General features: G+C 39.4%; 1 protein-coding gene across 4 annotated transcripts in view; it reads right to left on the bottom strand.

The window, feature by feature from the left end:
• Positions 1-20,860, bottom strand: part of SLC25A14 (solute carrier family 25 member 14) — a 55,920-nt gene that overhangs the window by 16,104 nt on the left and 18,956 nt on the right. For 2 of the 4 annotated variants that reach the window (XM_082377952.1, XM_082377954.1), the window contains 4 exons: positions 20,302-20,426; positions 19,370-19,505; positions 6,416-6,544; positions 84-2,460 (listed from right to left, as the gene is read on the bottom strand). In XM_082377952.1, the coding sequence (XP_082234078.1) occupies positions 2,395-2,460; positions 6,416-6,544; positions 19,370-19,505; positions 20,302-20,426 (456 nt within the window). In that variant the 3' untranslated portion in view covers positions 84-2,394. Of the gene's footprint in view, positions 1-83; positions 2,461-5,017; positions 5,473-6,415; positions 6,545-19,369; positions 19,506-20,301; positions 20,427-20,860 lie in introns of those variants that run through there. The other 2 variants (XR_014239738.1, XM_082377953.1) reach the window with 2 other exon arrangements.

Below are 20,860 nucleotides of genomic sequence, written 5' to 3'. Positions count from 1 at the left end.
GGAAACCTGTTGCTATGCCCTACTGCTAGAGTTAATCTGCAAATCCAAAATTCTGGACTAATGGGACACAGCAGTCTAACAACACCCCTCACAGGACAACTGCATCATTGATACAGCATCATGTGATATACAGATACCAATTTCAGTGTGTTTTCACTCTTAAAATCTTCTGATAGTGGCTTTGTGCAATACCATAAAATGTTAAATAGGCACGAGAATATGAAAATATGATCACATGGAGCCAGGAGCCAGGTCTTGATGCAGCTGAAACCACGAAGCCATAGTCTCGCAGCCTTGCTGACCAGGAAAGATGTGCTCCACCTAATGGATCCACTGTGGCAGGGTGAAGTATGGGAGAGCTTAACATGCTACTAGCCAGCCATATGTTCACTGGATTTACAAGCTGTTGGGACCATAAGCAGCCACTGAGCTCAAAGAGCCCTCTCACGAGGAGTCCTGGAAACAACTAATGCAGCTGCTAAGGGTCTCAGAGTCTGTTTTAATGCACAAAGCAGTTCCTGTTTCTTTCAAAATGCCTTCTACACAATGGGGCGGGCAGAATTCATTTGCTCCAAAGTTCCAGAGGGACTAAAATCAGACCAAGAACCTGGGGGCTGGGGGGTTCTCTATTTTTTTAGGTTTGTTTTCATTTGGTGTATGTCACCCAATAGTCCCATGATTGAATTATATTCCCCATTTAATATAATAAATCCATATTGGTTCCAGTTCTATCTCAACTGAGTTGACATTATGGCACTAAAAAGATGATGAACACGCTGAGATAACAGTCATTGGCCCAGTAAAATGCCATGCTGTCTTACAAAACTGTTCATTGTGCTTTTACCACTCATAATAGTTTTGCGGATTTGCCCACTGAGCCGTTCGACAAATACTAAAGCACATCCTATGGAAGAGCAAACTGACGTCATCTCAGAGGTGGTTTAAAAAGTAAGAAAACTGAACCAAGAAATTAGAGCTGAATGGCTGTGAGGTTATTTCAAATGTGGAAAACGGGCTCATAATCCAAAATTCCAACTACCACTTTAAGATTACCAGGTCCCTTAGTAATCTTATGCAATGATGTGTTAAATTGTTTTTCTTATTTACTAAATAAACGGGAGAGCCAAGGATGCATGAAGAGTGTTTATAATGAGTTAGGCACAGCCCCAAATACTGAATTCTGATGCTGAGACACTGGATAGAGAGAAGAGATATCCTTTACTGAAACCTCAGGAATTAGGATTAATGCGAGTGGCCATTCTAACTGAGAAGATATGAAGATCGAAAATATTATCCCTTAAGGGATATGTTTTAGTGAATAGAAAAGAAGTATTTATAATCAGGTTCTTAGAAGTTTAATCATTCCTCCCATAAATTTATAAGCCTAACAACAGACTTCTTTGCATGGGAGGAAAGAGGGTGAGAAGTCTAGCCCCATGCCCAAATTACTCAATTTGAAATTAGTGAGATCTGGGACTTCCCTGGCAGTCCAGTGGTTAAGACTTCACCTTCCAATGGGTGCGGGTCGGGGAGCTAAGATCCCACATGCCTCGGGGCCAAAAAACAAAACATAAAACAGAAGCAATATTGTAACAAATTCAATAAAGACTTTAAAAAAAAGAAATTAGTGACATCTGTATCAATAATTCTAAGTTCTTCAATAAATAGTATTACATACAACAAGAACAAACTCCTGTGTGTATGGTATGCTCACTTAGACTGGGGAAGAAGAGGGGGCTAGTGAGGAAGGAGGTCATGGAGAAGAAAGGCCAACAAAGGAAACATAAGGAAGCAGTAGAAAGTGGAGAATAAGAAGAAAATGATATATTTGCAATCACAGGTCTCCAGGAAATAATTTAAATCTAGTCTTACAGTTAAGTGTCAAAGAGTAATCAACCACAACGACCATTGACCTTCTTTCTCCCAGGGTGCTATAAAGACAGGGGAACTAATGAAATCAGTATTCTTTACTGCTCACCTGCCATAAACTTTAAGTGACCCTGGCCAAGGCTGAGTCAGTACACCTCTAGCATGGTGATTATAAGCATGGGCTCATGACCCAGATGGCCTGGGTTAGAATCCTGGCTCTGCCATTTCCTAGGAATGAAGTTTTTACCTTGCTGTGCCTCAGTTCCTCACCTGAAAAATAAGAATAGTACCTATCTCATAGGGTCGTTGAAAGGATGTAAACAGTTTTATAAACATAATACACTTAAAACAGTATCTGGCACATAAAAGCTTTATAAGCCACTTTGGAAGATAGTTTAGCAGTTTCTTACAAAACTAAACATACGCTTACCATACAATCCAGCAATTGCACTCCTTGGTATTTAACCAAATGAGCTGAAAACTTGTGTCCACATAAACGCTTGCACATGAATATTTATAACAGCTTTATTCATAATTGCCAAAACTTGGAAGCAACCAAGACGTCCTTCCGTAGGTGAATGGATAAATATACTGCGGTACATCCAGAAAGAAAAAAGAGAAAATGAGCTATAAAGCCATGAAAAGACATGGAGGAACCTTAAGTATATATTACTAAGTGATATATACTTATATATAGTATAGCCCATATAAGCCTAAGAAGGCTACATACTGTTTGATTCCAACTATATGACACTCTGGAAAAAGCAAAACCATAGAGACAGTAAAATGATCAGTGGATTCTGGGGGGTTGGGGGAGAGGGAAGGATGAATAGGCAGAGCACAGAGGATTTTTAGGATAGTGAAACTATTCTGTATGATACTATAATGGTGGATACATGTCATTATACATTTGTCAAAACCCACAGGATGTATAACACTGAGAGTGAACCCTAATATAAATGACGGATGTGAACTGATAATGATGTGCCAATGTAGGTTCATTGACTGTAACAAATGAATCACCCTGGGTGAGGAATTTTGATCAAGGGGAAGCTGCATGTATGCGGGGGTAGGAGGTACACGGGAAATCTCTGTATCTTCCACACAATTTTGCTACGAATCTAAAACTTCTCTAAAAAAATTAAGTCTATTAAAATTTATTTTGAAAAGGTAGTACTTTAGATTGACAATTAAGAAGACACTGTGGGGTGGTAGAATGAGACAGAGAAGGAATCTGATAACTATGTGCTAGCCTCAAATCTGCCATCATCAGGCTATGTGACTTAGGACAAATTTTCTTAGCTTTTCTGGACCCTATTTTGTCTACCTATACAAAAAGGGGAGTAGAGCTCAGTGGGGCTTAACCTTGTTTGGGTTGCTCCCTTCCAGGCTACCCTCCACACAAGGATTATCTTCCTAAAAAATAAAAGCTGGTTATATTATTCCCTATTTTAAACTTCCTTTGCCTGGCCCCTCCCTCCAGGATAAAAGCCAAACTCTTTCTTAGGGTATATAGAGACCCTTCACAATTTGACCCTTTTGGCCACACTATTCTAATTTCCTTTCATTCTAGCCCATATTTCTTTTTTTTTTTTAATTAACATAACTTTTCTGTTCTCAAATCACCTTATTTTTTTTAAATATTTATTTATTTATTTAGGCTGCGCCAGATCTTTTTTTTTAATTAATTAATCTATTTATTTATTTTTGGTTCCGCCGGGTCTTCGTTGCTGCGCGCGGGCTTTCTCTAGTTACGGCGAGTGGGGCTACTCTTGGTTGCGGTGTGCGGGCTTCTCATTGCGGTGGCTTCTCTTGTTGCAGAGCACGGGCTCTAGGCGCGTGGGCTTCAGTAGTTGTGGCGCGTGGGCTCGGTAGTTGTGGCGCAGGGGCTTAGTTGCTCCGCGGCATATGGGATCTTCCCGGACCAGGGCTCGAACCCATGTCCCCTGCATTGGCAGGAGGATTCTTAACCACTGTGCCACCAGGGAAGCCCTGCACTGGGACTTAGTTGCAGCACGTGGGCTCTTAGTTGTGGCATATGGACTTCTTAGTTGTGGCATGCATGTGGGATCTAGTCCCCCGACCAGGGATCGAACCCAGGCACCCTGCATTGGGAGGGCAGAGCCTTAGCCACTGGACCACCAGGGAAGTCCCTAGCCCATATTTCTTTACAAGTGCTTCTCAAAGTGTAATCTAAGGATCACCCTCCGTCAAATGCCTACGACAAAAGCAAATGCCTTTGCCCCAAATAAGGTTAGGATCTCAGGTGACAGGATACAAGAATCTACATTTTCAAAAAAAAAAAAAAAAAAGAATCTACATTTTCACAAGATCTCCAGGTGATTCTGCCTCATGTGGCATTTGAAAACCATAACCCTTTATTTCAGCCACGCTGAAATCTCCCCCATTTCCCTGCCTGGAATGTCCTTCCCTGCCTTATCTACCTGGTAACATCTGCTTTTTAGCACAACTGTCACCTCCACTATGAAGCCTTTGGCCAATCCCCTAGGTAATTGGCTGTTCCCTCCTCTGTGCTTCTACAGCACTTAGTTCATCTCTCAGACAGTACTTAGTACCTACTGTATTGTACTTAGTACCTACTTACATGTCTGTTTCTCCTACTATAATGTGACCTTGAAATCAGAGACTATGTTTTAATTTATTTTTACATCCCCAGCATCTAAGACATAATAGATAACAATAAATGTTTGTTGAACAAATGAATGAATGGATAAAGATGAAGAACTAAAGTATTCATCTCACAAATATTTGAGTGCCTACAAAGTGGTAGGCACTATTCTGGTACAAGAAAGTAGCCAGAACTTTTTGCCTGTAAGACAGCTAGAACCCTGGACACAGGGTTCTATTTTAAGCCTCTTCCAGCATTTTATCTGTGAAAACTTCCAAATGAGCCCCTTGCTTGTTTATTCATTCTTTAGGATAGAACCACTTGTCTGATGTTTACAAGTGGCATTATGACAATGAATGGCAATGGGAAAGCACAATGTACTTAGTCTATTCCCATAAATGTGCTTTGGGAGTCCAGACTCAACTTCATAGTCACCTTCTCTTTATTGCTTTCTGGAGAACATAATATAAATTAAAGATTTTGCAAATGAGAAAACAGTAAATGAAGACAAAGCCAAAGTTATTCTGCCAATAAATACTTTAATGAGAACCAAGGTCTGTAACATAAATAGCAGTAACTGCCCTGGCCTATGCCTTCTGCTCTAGCCCAAGTCTGGGGCTAACAAACTACATTTAACCCACATTTGAAGAGAAGGTCATTTTGAGTGTCATCCATCAGTATCCATCTTCACAGAAGATACCAATCTGGGGCCAGAGTCTCAATGTTAATACTTCCTCTCAGGGAAAAGTTCACATGGCAACACAAACACATGAGCAATTTTGAACCATCCTATCGTTCTTCCATCAGGAGGGCCTTGGGAGACCAATGGTTCAGTAAACACTTACAACTTTGTCAAAATACATTAGAACACAGAAAAAGGGAAAAGAAGAGTAGAAAGGTTGGCAGGGCTTGACTCACATATAATTCAGTCCTTAGATTTGAAGCCTCTTGAGCTGCTCGTACGTAATAAAAAACTGAAGAGTAAGTCATGGAAGATCACTGGGATGATACTGAAAGTCAAACCCGGTTCTAAAATTGTGCATTGCATTCTCTTAAATTGAGGTACTTAGTCTGTGCTATTCTAAGTTGCATTTGCTTAAAAGTCTTTTTTAAAACAATATCTGGCAAATCAAGCATGTGTTGAGTGCTCACCATGTGCCAATTTTGATTGTTGGCATTTAGCAATATAAACATATTAAAATTCTAACATACTTATATTCTTCAGGGGCAAACAGGCCACACACACACACACACACACACACACACACACACACACAACTATCCAAGAACATCAACGACATATAATTCAGTGCTAGAGTAACTGTTACAGACATTAGGTGATCAGAGGAATCCCAAGGAGGGAGGGAGATACTATCTCCCTTAACCTATAGACTCCACAAGGGCAAGGATTACTTTTCAACCCTGAACTGCTCACCACTGTACAAACACCACCACACACACTATCCAACTCATGGCTCTGCCCATAGGAGGCACTCAAACACAGTTAAAGGAAGGAGGGTCATCCATGAGGAAGGAGCCCTGCTTCGCTCTGGATTCTTTTGCTCAATGAGTGTTTTCTGTCTTATTATTTCCCCAGCTATTTTAGTCATACACTTAGGGGTAGGAAATATGGACTACCTCAGCATGGACCTTCCTGTGGACATCTCCTAGCAGGGTTTCCCAAAACTTCCTAGCCCCTTCCAGATTTGGCTGTGTTTGTTGTTGTTGTTTGTTTTAAAGAGGAATAGAAACTTTGCCATTTCTTTTCTAATCCCTTTAGTTTGTATTAGACTCCAACTGAAAGCCATTTCTGTACTTAGTTCCACCCACAGTGGTCACCATTAGAATGCTTGAGTAGATTCTCACTTGCCTAAAGGCTTCAATAATCAAATTTTCCTTCCTATAGCCTAGAATTACCTGGGAGCTTGAAGCATTTACTTTCATTCTCATGTTCCAAAAGGATACAATGATGTTCCAGGGTCCAAGTCGAAGCCAGTTTGGCCAAAATCCTTTATAGAGTGCAAAAAAGCCCTCATGTTTCCACATCTGAGGGAAAGATATAATAAAAAAAATAAGAGTGAATTCTCCTTACACTTTACATCTGACAATTATTTTTATTTTAGTATTCATCTTCCATGCCCCTCCCCAACAACTTAGGATCCATGAATGGTCCTTTTTCTAAAGACATACATTTTGTGTTCTAAATCCACCCACCCACTCATTCAACAAATATTTACTAAGCACCTACAATATGCAAGGTACTCTTCTCCATTTTGAGATAATAGTAATAATAGTAAACAAGAGAGAAAGTGTCTGTGGTAGCCAGCCTCCAAGATGGACCCCGATGAAAGCCAACTCCAGTTATTCACACCCTTGTGTAGTCCCTCCCACAACATATCAGGATTGGTCTGTGTCACCAATAGAGTATGGCAGTAGTGAACGTACGTCACCGCCAATGCTATGCTATAAAAGACATTTTGTATATAATAAGGTTTTGGGGCTTCCCTGGTGGCGCAGTGGTTGAGACTCTGCCTGCCAATGCAGGGGACACGGGTTCGAGCCCTGGTCTGGGAAGATCCCACATGCCGCGGAGCAACTAAGCCCATGTGCCACAACTACTGAGCCTGCGCGTCTGGAGCCTGTGCTCTGCAACAAGAGAGGCCGCGATAGTGAGAGGCCCGCGCACCGCAATGAAGAGTGGCCCCTGCTTGCCACAACTAGAGAAAGCCCTTGCACAGAAACAAAGACCCAACACAGCCAAAAATAAATAAATAAATAAATTTTTTTAAAAAATAAGGTTTTGCCTTGTCTGTCTTTGATCATTTACTATGGAGGAAGCCAGCCGCCATGTCATGAAGAGAAGCCCATGTGGTGAGAGACTAAGCCCTCCAGCCAATAGCCAGAGAGGAACAAAGCCTTCCTGCTGACAACTACTTGAGTGATCCTTAAAGCAGATGTCCCAGCCCCAGTCAAGCCTTCAGATGATTACAACCCTAGCTGACATCTGGACTATTACCTCATGAGACAGCCTAAGCTGAAATCATTCAGCTAAGCTGCTTCTGAATTCCTAACTCACAGAAACTGTGACATAATAAATGCATGTTGTGTTAAGGCACTGAGTTTTTGAGTAATTTGTTACACAGCCACAGATAACATACATTCCCTGCCCTCATGGAGTGCATACTCTAGTGGAGCTGACAAACGAATACATAAATTGACATATATTATATTCACAAATAATAAGTACTAATAAGAAAACTAAAGCAGGGTAGGGGAAGAGGAGTTGGGCAAGTCACTGTCCTTCTCTGAATCTGTTTCATCACTGTAAATTCTGTGTATGTAATGCCATGGCTGACCTCATGTGAATGACCAGAGGATTAGATGAGGAATAGTGTAAAATGCTTTGAGTTTAAGTTTTCTGTTTTATACAGCGGAGGTCCTACATATGCCAATTGAGTGGTTATTAGAATTAAATGACACAGAGATTGGTTCAAGATGCCGGAGTAGAAGGACAGGCGCTCACTCCCTCTTGCGAGAGCACCGGAATCACAACTAACTGCTGAACAATCATAGACAGGAGACACTGGAACTCACTACAAAAGATACCCCACATCCAAAGACAAAGGAGAAGCCGCAATGAGACGGTAGGAGGGGTGCAATCACAATAAAATCAAATCCCATAACTGCTGGGTGGGTAACTCACAAACTGGAGAACACTTATATCACAGAAGTCCACCCACTGGAGTGAAGGTTCTGAGCCCCATGTCAGTTCCCAACCTGGGGGTCTGGCAACGGGAGGAGGAATTCCTAGAGAATCAGACTTTGAAGGCTAGCGGGATTTGATTGCAGGACTTCAACAGGACTGGGGGAAACAGAGACTCGACTCTTGGAGGGCACTCACAAAGTAGTGTGCACATCGGGACCCAGGGGAAGGAGCAGTGACCCCATAGGAGACTGAACCAGACCTACCTGCTACTGTTGGAGGGTCTCCTGCAGAGGCGGGGGGTGGCTGTGGCTCACCGTGGGGACAAGGACACTGGCAGCAGAACTTCTGGGAAGTACTCTTTGGCGTGAGCCCTCCCAGAGTCCACCATTAGCCCAACCAAAGAGCCGGGTAGGCTCCAGTGCTGGGTCAACTCAGGCCAAACAACCAACAGGGAGGGAACCCAGCCCCACCCATCAGCAGACAAGCAGATTAAAGTTTTACTGAGCTCTGCCCACCAGAGGAACAGCCAGCTCTACCCACCACCAGTCCCTCCCATCAGGAAGCTTGCACAAGCCTCTTAGATAGCCTCATCCACCAGAGAGCAGACAACAGAAGCAAGAAGAACTACAATTCTGCAGCCTGTGGAAGAAAAACCACATTCACAGAAAGATAGACAAAATGAAAAGGCAGAGGACTTTGTGCCAAAGGAAGGAACAAGATAAAACCACAGAAAAACAACTAAATGAAGTGGAGATAGGCAACCTTCCAGAAAAAGAATTCAGAATAATGATAGTGAAGATGATCCAGGACCTCGGAAAAAGAATGGAGGCAAAGACTGAGAAGATGCAAGAAATGTTTAACAAAGACCTAGAAGAATTAAAGAACAAACAGAGATGAACAATACAATAACTGAAATGAAAACTACACTAGAAGGAATCAATAGCAGAATAACTGAGGCAGAAGAATGGATAAGTGACCTAGAAGACAGAAATGGTGGAATTCACTGCTGTGGACCAGAATAAAGAAAAAACAATGAAAAGAAATGAAGACAGCCTAAGAGACTTCTGAGACAACATTAAACACAACATTCGCATTGGGGCTTCCCTGGTGGCGCAGTGGTTGAGAATCTGCCTGCCAATGCAGGGGACACGGGTTCGAGCCCTGGTCTGGGAAGATCCCACATGCCACGGAGCAGCTGGGCCCGTGAGCCACAATTACTGAGCCTGCGCGTCTGGAGCCTGTGCTCCGCAACAAGAGAGGCCACGATAGTGAAGAGGCCCACGCACCACGATGAAGAGTGGCCCCCGCTTGCCGCAACTAGAGAAACCCTCGCACAGAAACGAAGACCAAACACAGCCATAAATTAAAAAAATAAATAAATAAATAAATAAATTAATTAATTAATTAATTTTAAAAGTTCAGCTATTTAAAAAAAAATTCGCATTATAGGGGTCCCAGAAGGAGAAGAGAGAGAGAAAGGACCCGAGAAAATATTTGAAGAGATTATAGTCGAAAACTTCCCTAACATGGGAAAGGAAATAGCCACCCAAGTCCAGGAAGCGCAGAGAGTCCCAGGCAGGATAAACCCAAGGAGAAACACGCTGAGACACATAATAATCAAATTGACAAAAATTAAAGACAAACAAAACTTATTGAAAGCAACAAGGGAAAAACGACAAATAACATACAAGGGAACTCCCATAAGGTTAACAGCTGATTTCTCAGCAGAAGCTCTACAAGCCATAAGGGAGTGGCACGATATATTTAAAGTGATGAAAGGGAAGAACCTACAACCGAGATTACTTGACCTGGCAAGGATCTCATTCAGATTCGATGGAGAAATCAAAAGCTTTACAGACAAGCAAAAGCTAAGAGAATTCAGCACCACCGAACCAGCTCTACAACAAATGCTAAAGGAACTTCTCTAAGTGGGAAACACAAGAGAAGAAAAGGACCTACAAAAACGAACCCATATAGCACAGGGAGATCAGCTCGGTGCTTTGTGACCACCTAGAGGTGTGGGATAGTGAGGGTGGGAGGGAGACACAAGAGGGAGGAGATACGGGGATATATGTATACATATAGCTGATTCACTTTGTTATAAAGCAAACTAGCACCATTGTAAATCAATTTTACTCCAATAAAGATGTTAAAAAAAAAACCAAACCAATAACAATTAAGAAAATGGTAATAGGAACGTACATATCGATAATTACCTTAAACGTGAATGGATTAAATGCTCCAACCTAAAGACACAGGCTAGCTGAATGGATACAAAAACAAGACCCATATATATACTGTCTACAAGAGACCCACTTCAGACCTAGGGACACATACAGACTGAAACTGAGGGGATGGAAAAAGATATTCCATGCAAATGGAAATCAAAAGAAAGCTGGAGTAGCAATTCTCATATCAGACAAAATAGACTTTAAAATAAAGACTATTACAAGAGGCAAAGAAGGACACTACATAATGATCAAGGGATCAATCCAAGAAGAAGATATAACAACTATAAATATCTATGCACCCAACACAGGAGCACCTCAATACATAAGGCAACTGCTAACAGCTATAAAAGAGGAAGTCGACAGTAACAAAATCATAGTGGGGGACTTTAACTCCTCACTTACACCAATGGACAGATCATCCAGACAGAAAATTAATAAGGAAACACAAGCTTTAAATGATACATTAAACAAGATGGACTTAATTGATATTTATAGGACATTCCATCCAAAAACAGCAGATTACACTTTCTTCTCAACTACACATGGAACATTCTCCAGGATAGATCACATCCTGGGTCACAAATCAAGCCTCGGTAAATTTAAGAAAATTGAAATCATATCAAGCATCTTTTCCAACCACAACGCTATGAGATTAGAAATCAATTACAGGGAAAAAAACATAAAAAACACAAACACATGGAGGCTAAACAATACGTTACTAAATAACCAAGAGATCACTGAAGAAATCAAAGAGGAAATTTTAAAAATACCTAGAAACAAATGACAAGGATAACACGACGACCCAAAACCTATGGGATGCAGCAAAAGCAGTACTAACAGGGAAGTTTATAGCAATACAATCCTACCTCAAGAAACAAGAAAAATCTCAAATAAACAACCTAACCTTCCACCTAAAGGAATTAGAGACAGAAGAACAAAAAACACCTAAAGTTAGCAGAAGGAAAGAAATAATAAAGATCAGATCAGAAATAAATAAAAAAGAAATGAAGGAAACAATAGCAAAGATCAATAAAACTGAAAGCTGTTTCTTTGAGATGCTAAACAAAATTGATAAACCTTTAGCCAGACCTCATCAAGAAAAAGAGGGAGAGGACTCAAATCAGTAGAATTAGAAATGAAAAAGGAGAAGTTACAACAGACACTGCAGAAATACAAAGCATCATAAGAGACTACTACAAGCAACTCTATGCCAATAAAATGGACAACCTGGAAGAAATGGACAAATTCTTAGAAAGGTATAACCTTCCAAGACTGAACCAGGAAGAAATAGAAAATATGAACGACCAATCATAAGTAATGAAATTGAAACTGATTAAAAATCTTCCAACAAAGAAAAGTCCAGGACCAGATGGCTTCACAGGTGAATTCTATCAAACATTTAGAGAAGAGCTAACACCCATCCTTCGCAAACTCTTCCAAAAACTTGCAGGAACACTCCCAAACTCATTCTATGAGGCCATCATCACCCTGATACCAAAACCAGACAAAACTACTACAAAAAAAGAAAATTACAGACCAATATCACTGATGAATATAGATGCAAAAATCCTAAACAAAATACTAGCAAACAGAATCCAACAGCACATTAAAAGGATCATACACCATGATCAAGTGAGATTTATCCCAGGGATGTAAGGATTCTTCAATATATGCAAATCAATCAATGTGATACACCATATCAACAAACTGAAAAATAAAAACCATATGATCTCAATAGATGCAGAAAAACCTTCTGACAAAATTCAGCACCCTTTTTTGGTAAAAACTCTCCAGAAAGTGGGCATAGAGGGAACCTACCTCAACATAATAGAGGCCATATATGACAAACCCACAGCAAACATCATTCTCAATAGTGAAAAACTGAAAGCATTTCCTCTAAGATCAGGAACAAGACAGGGATGTACACTCTCACCACTGTTATTCAACATAGTATTGGAAGTCCTAGCCACGGCAATCAGAGAAGAAAAAAATAAAAGGAATACAAATTGGAAAAGAAGAAGGAAGACTGTCACTGCTTGCAGATGACATGATACTATACATAGAGAATCCTAAAGATGCCACCAGAAAACTACTAGAGCTAATCAATGAATCTGGTAAAGTTGCAGGATACAAAATGAATGCACAGAAATCTCTTGCACTCCTATACACTAATGAAAAATCTGAAAGAGAAATTAAGGAAACATTCCCATTTACCATTGCAACAAAAATTATAAAATACCTAGGAATAAACCTACCTAAGGAGACAAAAGACCTGTATGCAGAAAACTATAAGACACTGGTGAAAGAAATTAAAGATGATACCAACAGATGGAGAGATATACCATGTTCTTGGATTGGAAGAATCAACATTGTGAAAATGACTATACTACCCAAAGCAATCTACAGATTCAATGCAATCCCTATCAAATTACTAATGGCAGTTTTTACAGAACTACAACAAAAAATCTTAAAATTTGTATGGAGACACAAAAGACCCCGAATAGCCAAAGCAGTCTTGAGGGAGAAAAATGGAGCTGGAGGAATCAGACTCCCTGACTTCAGACTATACTACAAAGCTAGAGTAATCAAGACAATATGGTACTGGCACAAAAACAGAAATATAGATCAGTGGAATGGGATATAAAGCCCAGAGATAAACCCACGCACCTATGGTCACCTTATCTTTGATAAAGGAGGCAAGAATATACAGTGGAGAAAAGACGGTTTCTTCAATAAGTGGTACTGGGAAAACTGGACAGCTATATGTAAAAGAATAAAATTAGAACACTCCCTAACACCATACACAAAACTAAACTCAAAATGGATTAGAGAGCTAAATGTAAGACCGGAAACTATAAAACTCTTAGAGGAAAACATAGGAAGAACACTCTTTGACATAAATCACAGCAAGATCGCTTTTGATCCACCTCCTAGAGTAATGGAAATAAAAACAAAAATAAACAAATGGGACCTAATGAAACTTAAAAGCTTTTGCAAAGCAAAGGAAACTACAAACAAGACGAAAAGACAACCCTCAGAATGCGAGAAAATATTTGCAAACGAATCAATGGACAAAGGCTTAATCTCCAAAGTATATAAACAGCTCATGCAGCTCAATATTAAAAAAAACAAACAACCCAATCCAAAAATGGGCAGAAGACCTAAATAGACATTTCTCCAAAGAAGACATACAGATCTCCAAGGAGCACATGAAAAGCTGCTAACATCACTAATTATTAGAGAAATGCAAATCAAAACTACAATGAGGTATCACCTCACACCAGTTAGAATGGGCATCATCAGAAAATCTACAAACAACAAACGCTGGAGAGGGTGTGGAGAAAAGGGGACCCTCTTGCACTGTTGGTGGGAATGTAAATTGATACAGCCAGTATGGAGAACAGTATGGAGGTTACTTTAAAAACTAAAACCAGAACTACCATATGACCCAGCAATCCCACTACCGGGCATATACCCAGAGAAAACCATAATTCAAAAAGACACATGCACCCCAGTGTTCACTGCAGCACTATTTACAATAGCCAGGTCATAGAAGCAACCTAAATGTCCATCAACAGATGAATGGATAAAGAAGATGTGGTACATATATACAATGGAATATTACTCAGCCATAAAAAGGAACGAAATGGAGTCATTTGTAGAGACGTGGATGGATCTAGAGACGGTCATACGGAGTCAAGTAAGTCAGAAAGAGAAAAACAAATATCATATATTAACGCATATATGTGGAATCTAGAGAAATGGTACAGATGAACCGGTTTGCAGGGCAGAAATTGAGACACAGATGTAGAGGACAAACGTATGGACACCAAGGGGGGAAAGTGGCGGGGGGTGGTGGTGGTGGTGTGCTGAATTGGGCGATTGGGATTGACATGTGTACAGTGATGTGTATAAAATTGATGACTAATAAGAACCTGCTGTATAAAAAAATAAATAAAATTCAAAAACAAAAGAATTAAATGACAAATAATGCATACCAAAGGTCATAAATTGATGATGTGTATTGAATTTCACCAACAGAAACAGTTCCTGTTTAATGCATAAATATCTATTAAGTAACTCCTGTGTGTTAGGCATTGTATTCTACATTGAAAAAAATGTTATTTTGCCTTCCCACTGGTGAAGTGAAACCCACCAGTATACTAAAAAATGAATATTTGGATAAGACAACAATATGAGAATCCAGACGTCTAAATATCCCTTATCCCATCCTATAGATTAAGAACACTCAATACGATTATCCTTATTAATCATTTTTAAAGCAAATAGTAACAGAATAAGGGCACTATTTATGGAAACATAGTGGTAATATGCTTGCCCCAATGGATCATCAGCAAATGCTATAGGTCTCAGACCAAAACTGATGTTGGAAAATTGTGAAAATCAACCAAAATAAATCCTGGATACAGATAACCTAGAATCATAGACTGCTAAGATAAGGCACCTGAGAGATACAACCAAACCCCATCACCTCTCACCTGGAACTGGTCTACAATCTCCACCGAGAAGCCAAAGCAATCTTTTAAAATTATAAATCAGATAGTCACTTTTCTGTTTAAAGCTCTCCAATGAATTCCCAGTGGATTTCATTCTAACTGCAAATTTTCTTTAATGACCTGCATGATTTAGCCCCTGCCTCTCTCTCCAGTTTCATTTCCTACTACTTTTTCCTTTATTCATCACATGCAGCCATACCAGCCTTGTTTTTAACCCTTGAACATGTCCAACTCATTCCCAACTCAGGGCCTTTGTACCCACTCCCTCTTTTTGGAATGCTTTTCTCTCAGATCTTCTCGTGGCCACCTTCTTCTCATCATTCAGACCTCTGCTCAAATGTCACCTCCTCACAGCCTTTCCCTGGCCATCCTAGCTGAAGTAGTTCCCCACCACTATCACCAAGTCACTATCTCATTATGCTGTGTTAGTTTCTTCATAGTATTTACTTCCATCTGAAGTTATACTGTTTATTGGACTTCCCTGGTGGTCCAGTGGTTAAGACTCCGCACTCCCAATGCAGGGGGCATGGATTTTATCCCTGGTCGGGGAACTAAGATTCCGCATGCTGCACAGCGTGACCAAAAAAAGATTTGGAATAATAAAATTACACTGTTTATTACCTGTGTGTTTATTGTCTGTCTCCCTCAACTAGAATGTAATCTCCAGAAAAGCAGGGACCATGTTGGTCTTCTTCACCATCCTATCCCACCACATAACACTGTCTGGCACAGTAAAGTCTCCACTAAATATCTGAATAAATATTTGTTGAGTAAATGAACACACAAACTTTTACACACACACACACACACACACACACACACACACACACACACACAGCCTCTAACACTCTCATGAGCCATATGAATCCTCATAGAGCTCCAAAACAGGGACTAACTTCTTCCAAACATTAGAATTGGGATGCACACTTTTTGGCTTGAGGCAGTTGAGTGAAAACAAGCAAGAACTTCTGTAGATACACAGAGACAAGAGGCTACTTCATGAAGTTATACATTCATTCAACAAATAATTTGCTGTGGATAAAGTGATAAACAAGATGCATATGGCCCTGCCTTCACGGAACTTAGAGTCTACTGGGCAGACAGCCATTAAAAGCAATTACAATTGACTCTTGAACAATGCAGGTGTTTAGAGGCACCGACCCTCCATGCAGTCAAAAGTCCTCATATAACTTATTTTCAGCCCTCTACATCCAGAGAGTCAACCAACCACAGGTTGTGCAGTACCGTAGTATTTACTCTTGAAAAAAATCTGCATATAAATGGACCCGTGCAGTTGAAACTCATGTTGCTCAAGGTTCAACTAGACAATAAAATGTAACAAATGTGATACAGCCATACAGCAGAATATTACCCAACCATAAAAAGGAACAAAGTACAGGCATACCTCATTTTATTGCACTTCACTTTACTACACTTTGCAGATAGTGGATTTTTAACAAATTGAAGGTTTGTGGCAACCCTGCATGGAGCAAGTCTATCAGCACCATTTTTCCAACAGCACTTGCTCATTTTGTATCTCTCTGTCACTTTTGGTAATTCTCGTCATATTTCAAACTTTTTCATTATATTATATTTGTTATGGTGATCCGTAATCTTTGATGTTACTATTGCAAAGAAATGACTCACTGAAGGCTCAGATGATGGTTAACATTTTTTAGCAAATCAAGGTATGTACATTTTTTTAAGACAATACTAATGCACACTTCATAGACTACTGTATAGCGTAAACATAATTTTTACATGCACTGGGAAACCAAAAAGTTCATGTGACTCGCTTTATTGCGACATTTGCTTTATTGCGACATTTGCTTTATTGTGGTGGTCTGGAAGCATACCTCTGAGGTATGCCTGTACTGATACATGCTACAGCATGGATGAACCTTGAAACATTATGATAAGTGAAATGAGCCAGTCAAAAAGCTCACATATTGCATGATTCCATTTATATAAGATATCCAGAATAGGCAAAGCTACAGAGATAAAAGTACATTAGTAGTTTCTTAGGGCTGGGAAGATAGGGAGGTAATAGCTAAAGGGCACAGGGTTTCTTTCTGAGGTCATGAAAATGTTCTAAAGTTGACTGTGGTGATGATGGTTGCACATATCTGTGAATATACCAAAAGCCTATTCACTCTGAATAGGTGAACTTTATGAATTTCATGAAGTTAAAAAAACATCAAAAAAGATGTTTTTTAAAATATATTAAATGCTATGACAGAGCAAGTATATAAAACTACATACACATACACAGTTTAATGGTCAGGGAAGGCCTTTATGAAAAAATAATGCAATCTGAAGAATGAGCAGAAGCTAGCCGTCTAACAAAGTATATGGCATGGTTGAAAACTTGGGAATGAAAGAAAAGTCTAGTACTAGAACTTGTTCAGTATGTCTGGAATACAGAGTAAAGGTAGCAAAGATAAGGCTGTAGAGGTAAAAAGGGGTCAAATCATATGGACCTTGCATCAGAGAGAAGCCATTCAAGGGTTTTAATATAGAGGTAGCAGGATGAGATTTGCAGCTGCTCATTTCTACGTCAGAGATGAATGCATAATTTCATTCACCAAAGTGTTATGGCACTCTTATAGATAAAATAAAAAAGTATGATGACAATAAAGAGCAAAGTTGTTTTAAAGAATTTTAATAGCAAGTAAGTGAATGAGTGAGTAAATGTAAGTACTTAAAGGTTACTGTCAACATGAAAACATGTTTCTGACAATATCATACAGCATAGTGGTTACAAGTATAAACTCTGGAATCAAACAAACCCTGATTTAAATCCCAGATCTGCCACTTATTAGGTGTATAATCTTGGGTAAATACTTAGCTACTCTGAACCTGAGTTCTCTCCTGTATAAAATGGCAAAGATATTATCCACTCTATAGGGTTGCTGGGAGTTAAAGGATATACGCTAGTGTGTGGTACATAATAAACATTCAATAAATGCTATTACTATATTATTATACCCTCTATCTCCTCTTAGCCAACCTTCTTGAAAGAGTATTTTGTACTTGTCTACTTTTCCTCACTTCCTATGTGTTTATCTGTCCCTTCCTATTAGAATTAAAATGTCACGAAGGCCAGGACTTTTTTGTTCACCAACCTAGAACAGTGCCTAGCACAGAAGACACAAACCCTTAGATTAATGGTTTTCAACTTTGGGCGAACATTGCAATCACCTGAGGAGTTTTCAAAATACTGACAACCTGGCTCCCACCCCAGGCATTCTGAGGTCATTGGTTTAAGGTGGGTGCAGAAGCTGTGAATGTTCCCCAGGTGACTGCAGTGTGCATCTAAGATTGAGAACAACTGTCTCCACAAAGCCAGTGTGATCTATTTAAAACGTAAATCTGACCTGATTAAAATCTTTCAATAGCTCCTCATCAAGTAAAAGAATAAGTCCAAGCATCTCAGCATAGCATTCAATATCCTTTATAACCTAACTAACCCTCAGCCACCAACATGAGGAAGGCACCACAGTGTGAAGAATGTTGGGTTGAAGCCAATGGTCTAAGTTGAAATCCCAGCTCTCCCACTTACTAGCTGTGAAACCTTGGGCAGGTTAGTTAATCTTAGCACTTCAGTATGCTGTAATGGTGAGGATTAAATGAATGAATACATGTAAGTCTCATTAGGACAGTCCCCGATACACAGGAAAGCACTCAACAGATGTGAGTTACTATTATTTTAGATGCCTCCATCTACAGGAAACCTATCCCAAACTTCCAAATTGGACTAAAATTTCCTCCCATAGACCCCTGAGTTTATCACTTGACAAGATGTGTTGATTATCTGTTTGTATACATGTGGTGCACTGTAATTTTTCTGTACATACTAAAATGGTGCCTGATAGATAACAGTTGTTAACTAAACTGAGAAACCATATGACAGTATCATATTTTAGCTCCAAATTTGTTTTTTGTAGAAGTATTATCACAAATGATTATATAATACATAATACGTGTATGATATTCAGCTTCCTACAAACACAACATAGCAGAAACTTTCAAAGCCAAACCGTGAACAACAGCACAATGCTGAATGGAAACCAAGTACCAGATTTTCTATTATAGCATCTCTGCCTTGTCTGAAATGGGCAAATGTGGGATATGTTAAGTCCTTTCTACCAGTAATTCTACATGGTGCTATTGATAAAAGTATCGTGCAGTCTTAAGCATTCAAACTGGAATAATAATATTAAGGACCACTGTGCATCAGCAGATTGCCAAGGAGACAGCTTTTCTACCTAGGAATTACTCTGAGAGGCTACTAAAAATAGACATAATGATTCTTCCATCTTCAGAATGAAATGCAGCAACTAAGAATAAGGACTGCAAGAAGGTCTGAGACATCAAAGAAAATTAAAAATACAATCCAAGTTCACAGTGTGTGTACCTTTAAAATACCATCCAAAGTGCCCTTGTAGAGGTCCACATGTCCCACAATTGCCCTCTGGTTCATCATGCGAGTTCGAACCACATCAACTGGATTGGAAGCCAGAGCCCCAGCCAAGCCGCACGTAAAGCTGGAACTAAAGATAAAAACTTTAAGAAGATAGACTGCCCCACTTGCACCTCTGCCCACTTAAACTGAAATTAGTCCAAACATACATGTACAATGAGTCAGACTCATCAGATAAAACCTGGCACTTGTCCTTTCATTACAATCTAAAGAGAAAGAAAATCTTTACTAATCTTTACATTATTCAAAAGTTGTCCCCTTCACTTTTCAATCCAAAATTCAGATAGCCTTTTTTTTTTTTAAGGGGACAGTTTATAAGTCTAGCAAGTTCCCTAAGCAGGAAGTATTATGCATCATCTATTAGTTATGTAAATTTTTCAAACCACAGCATCATATGCCAAATGCATTTGAGTAGTAAAATATCATAAAAGTTGCAAGATGAAGAAAACATAGGATGAAATTAGCAACAGTCTTCAGCCCAAAACTGTGGTTTTGTTTCACAGGCCCTATAAAATTTCACCCTTTTATTCTGTTTCTCATTGAGAAAATTTGCTTTCTGATCCAAAATTAACCAAAGCAAATAAAAGATGAGTTTATTAGATACAGAGGCTGTGTATGAACAAATGCAAATCCTACAGACATCTGATAGGCTACTGTATTAGACACTGCCCCCAAGTACCAAAGTGCCCACAGCATCTGGAATCTCTGTACCTGTATCAGAAGGCTTGAAGTTCTGGTGATGAGAGAGAAAAAGGTATTTAGACCATATGTACCCATTATCAATTCTACATGAGGACTTCAGTGAAAGATGCTTTTTGTGCTTAAAGTACTGAATATATGGAATGAGTACAACCTATCCTACTTACACAAAGTGAGTTAAGATTGTGTCTCCCATCACCCCTGACAATATTAAGTGCTTCTTTGTAATGTCATAGACTGGTAGCTCTACTCCCACAACGATGGCAGCCCGCTGAGCAGTTGGGACAACACCCTACAAAACATAAGTGACATGAGACACCAAGGAAATACACTGGTAGCGACATAAGTCTAAAAGTGAACAAAGTAAGTCAGGAATTAAAAAATAACAGAAAAAATCCAAGTCTGAAGTATAGGAGTTATTCCTCCTTCAAATCAATAGCTAATACCGGAACATTTATAAATTCCCAATTCACTTACTGTACTAAAAAATAAAATCACTGATATGACACCCAAAGCACAAGCAACGAAAGAGAAAATAGATAAATGGGACTTTATCACAATTAAACATTTTTGTGATTCAAAGGATACCATCAAGAAAGTGAAAAGACAACCCACACAATGGGAGAAAATATTTGCAAATCATATATCTGGACTAGTATATATCATATACTATATATGGACTAGTATCCAAAATAAAGAACTCTTACAACTCAATAAAAAGACAAA

The sequence above is a fragment of the Balaenoptera borealis genome (assembly GCF_965194805.1).
Source record: "Balaenoptera borealis genome assembly, chromosome: X".
Lineage (NCBI taxonomy): Eukaryota > Metazoa > Chordata > Mammalia > Artiodactyla > Balaenopteridae > Balaenoptera > Balaenoptera borealis.
The sequence above is the reverse complement of the archived record's forward strand: the minus strand, read 5'-3'. Positions and strand labels throughout refer to the sequence as shown.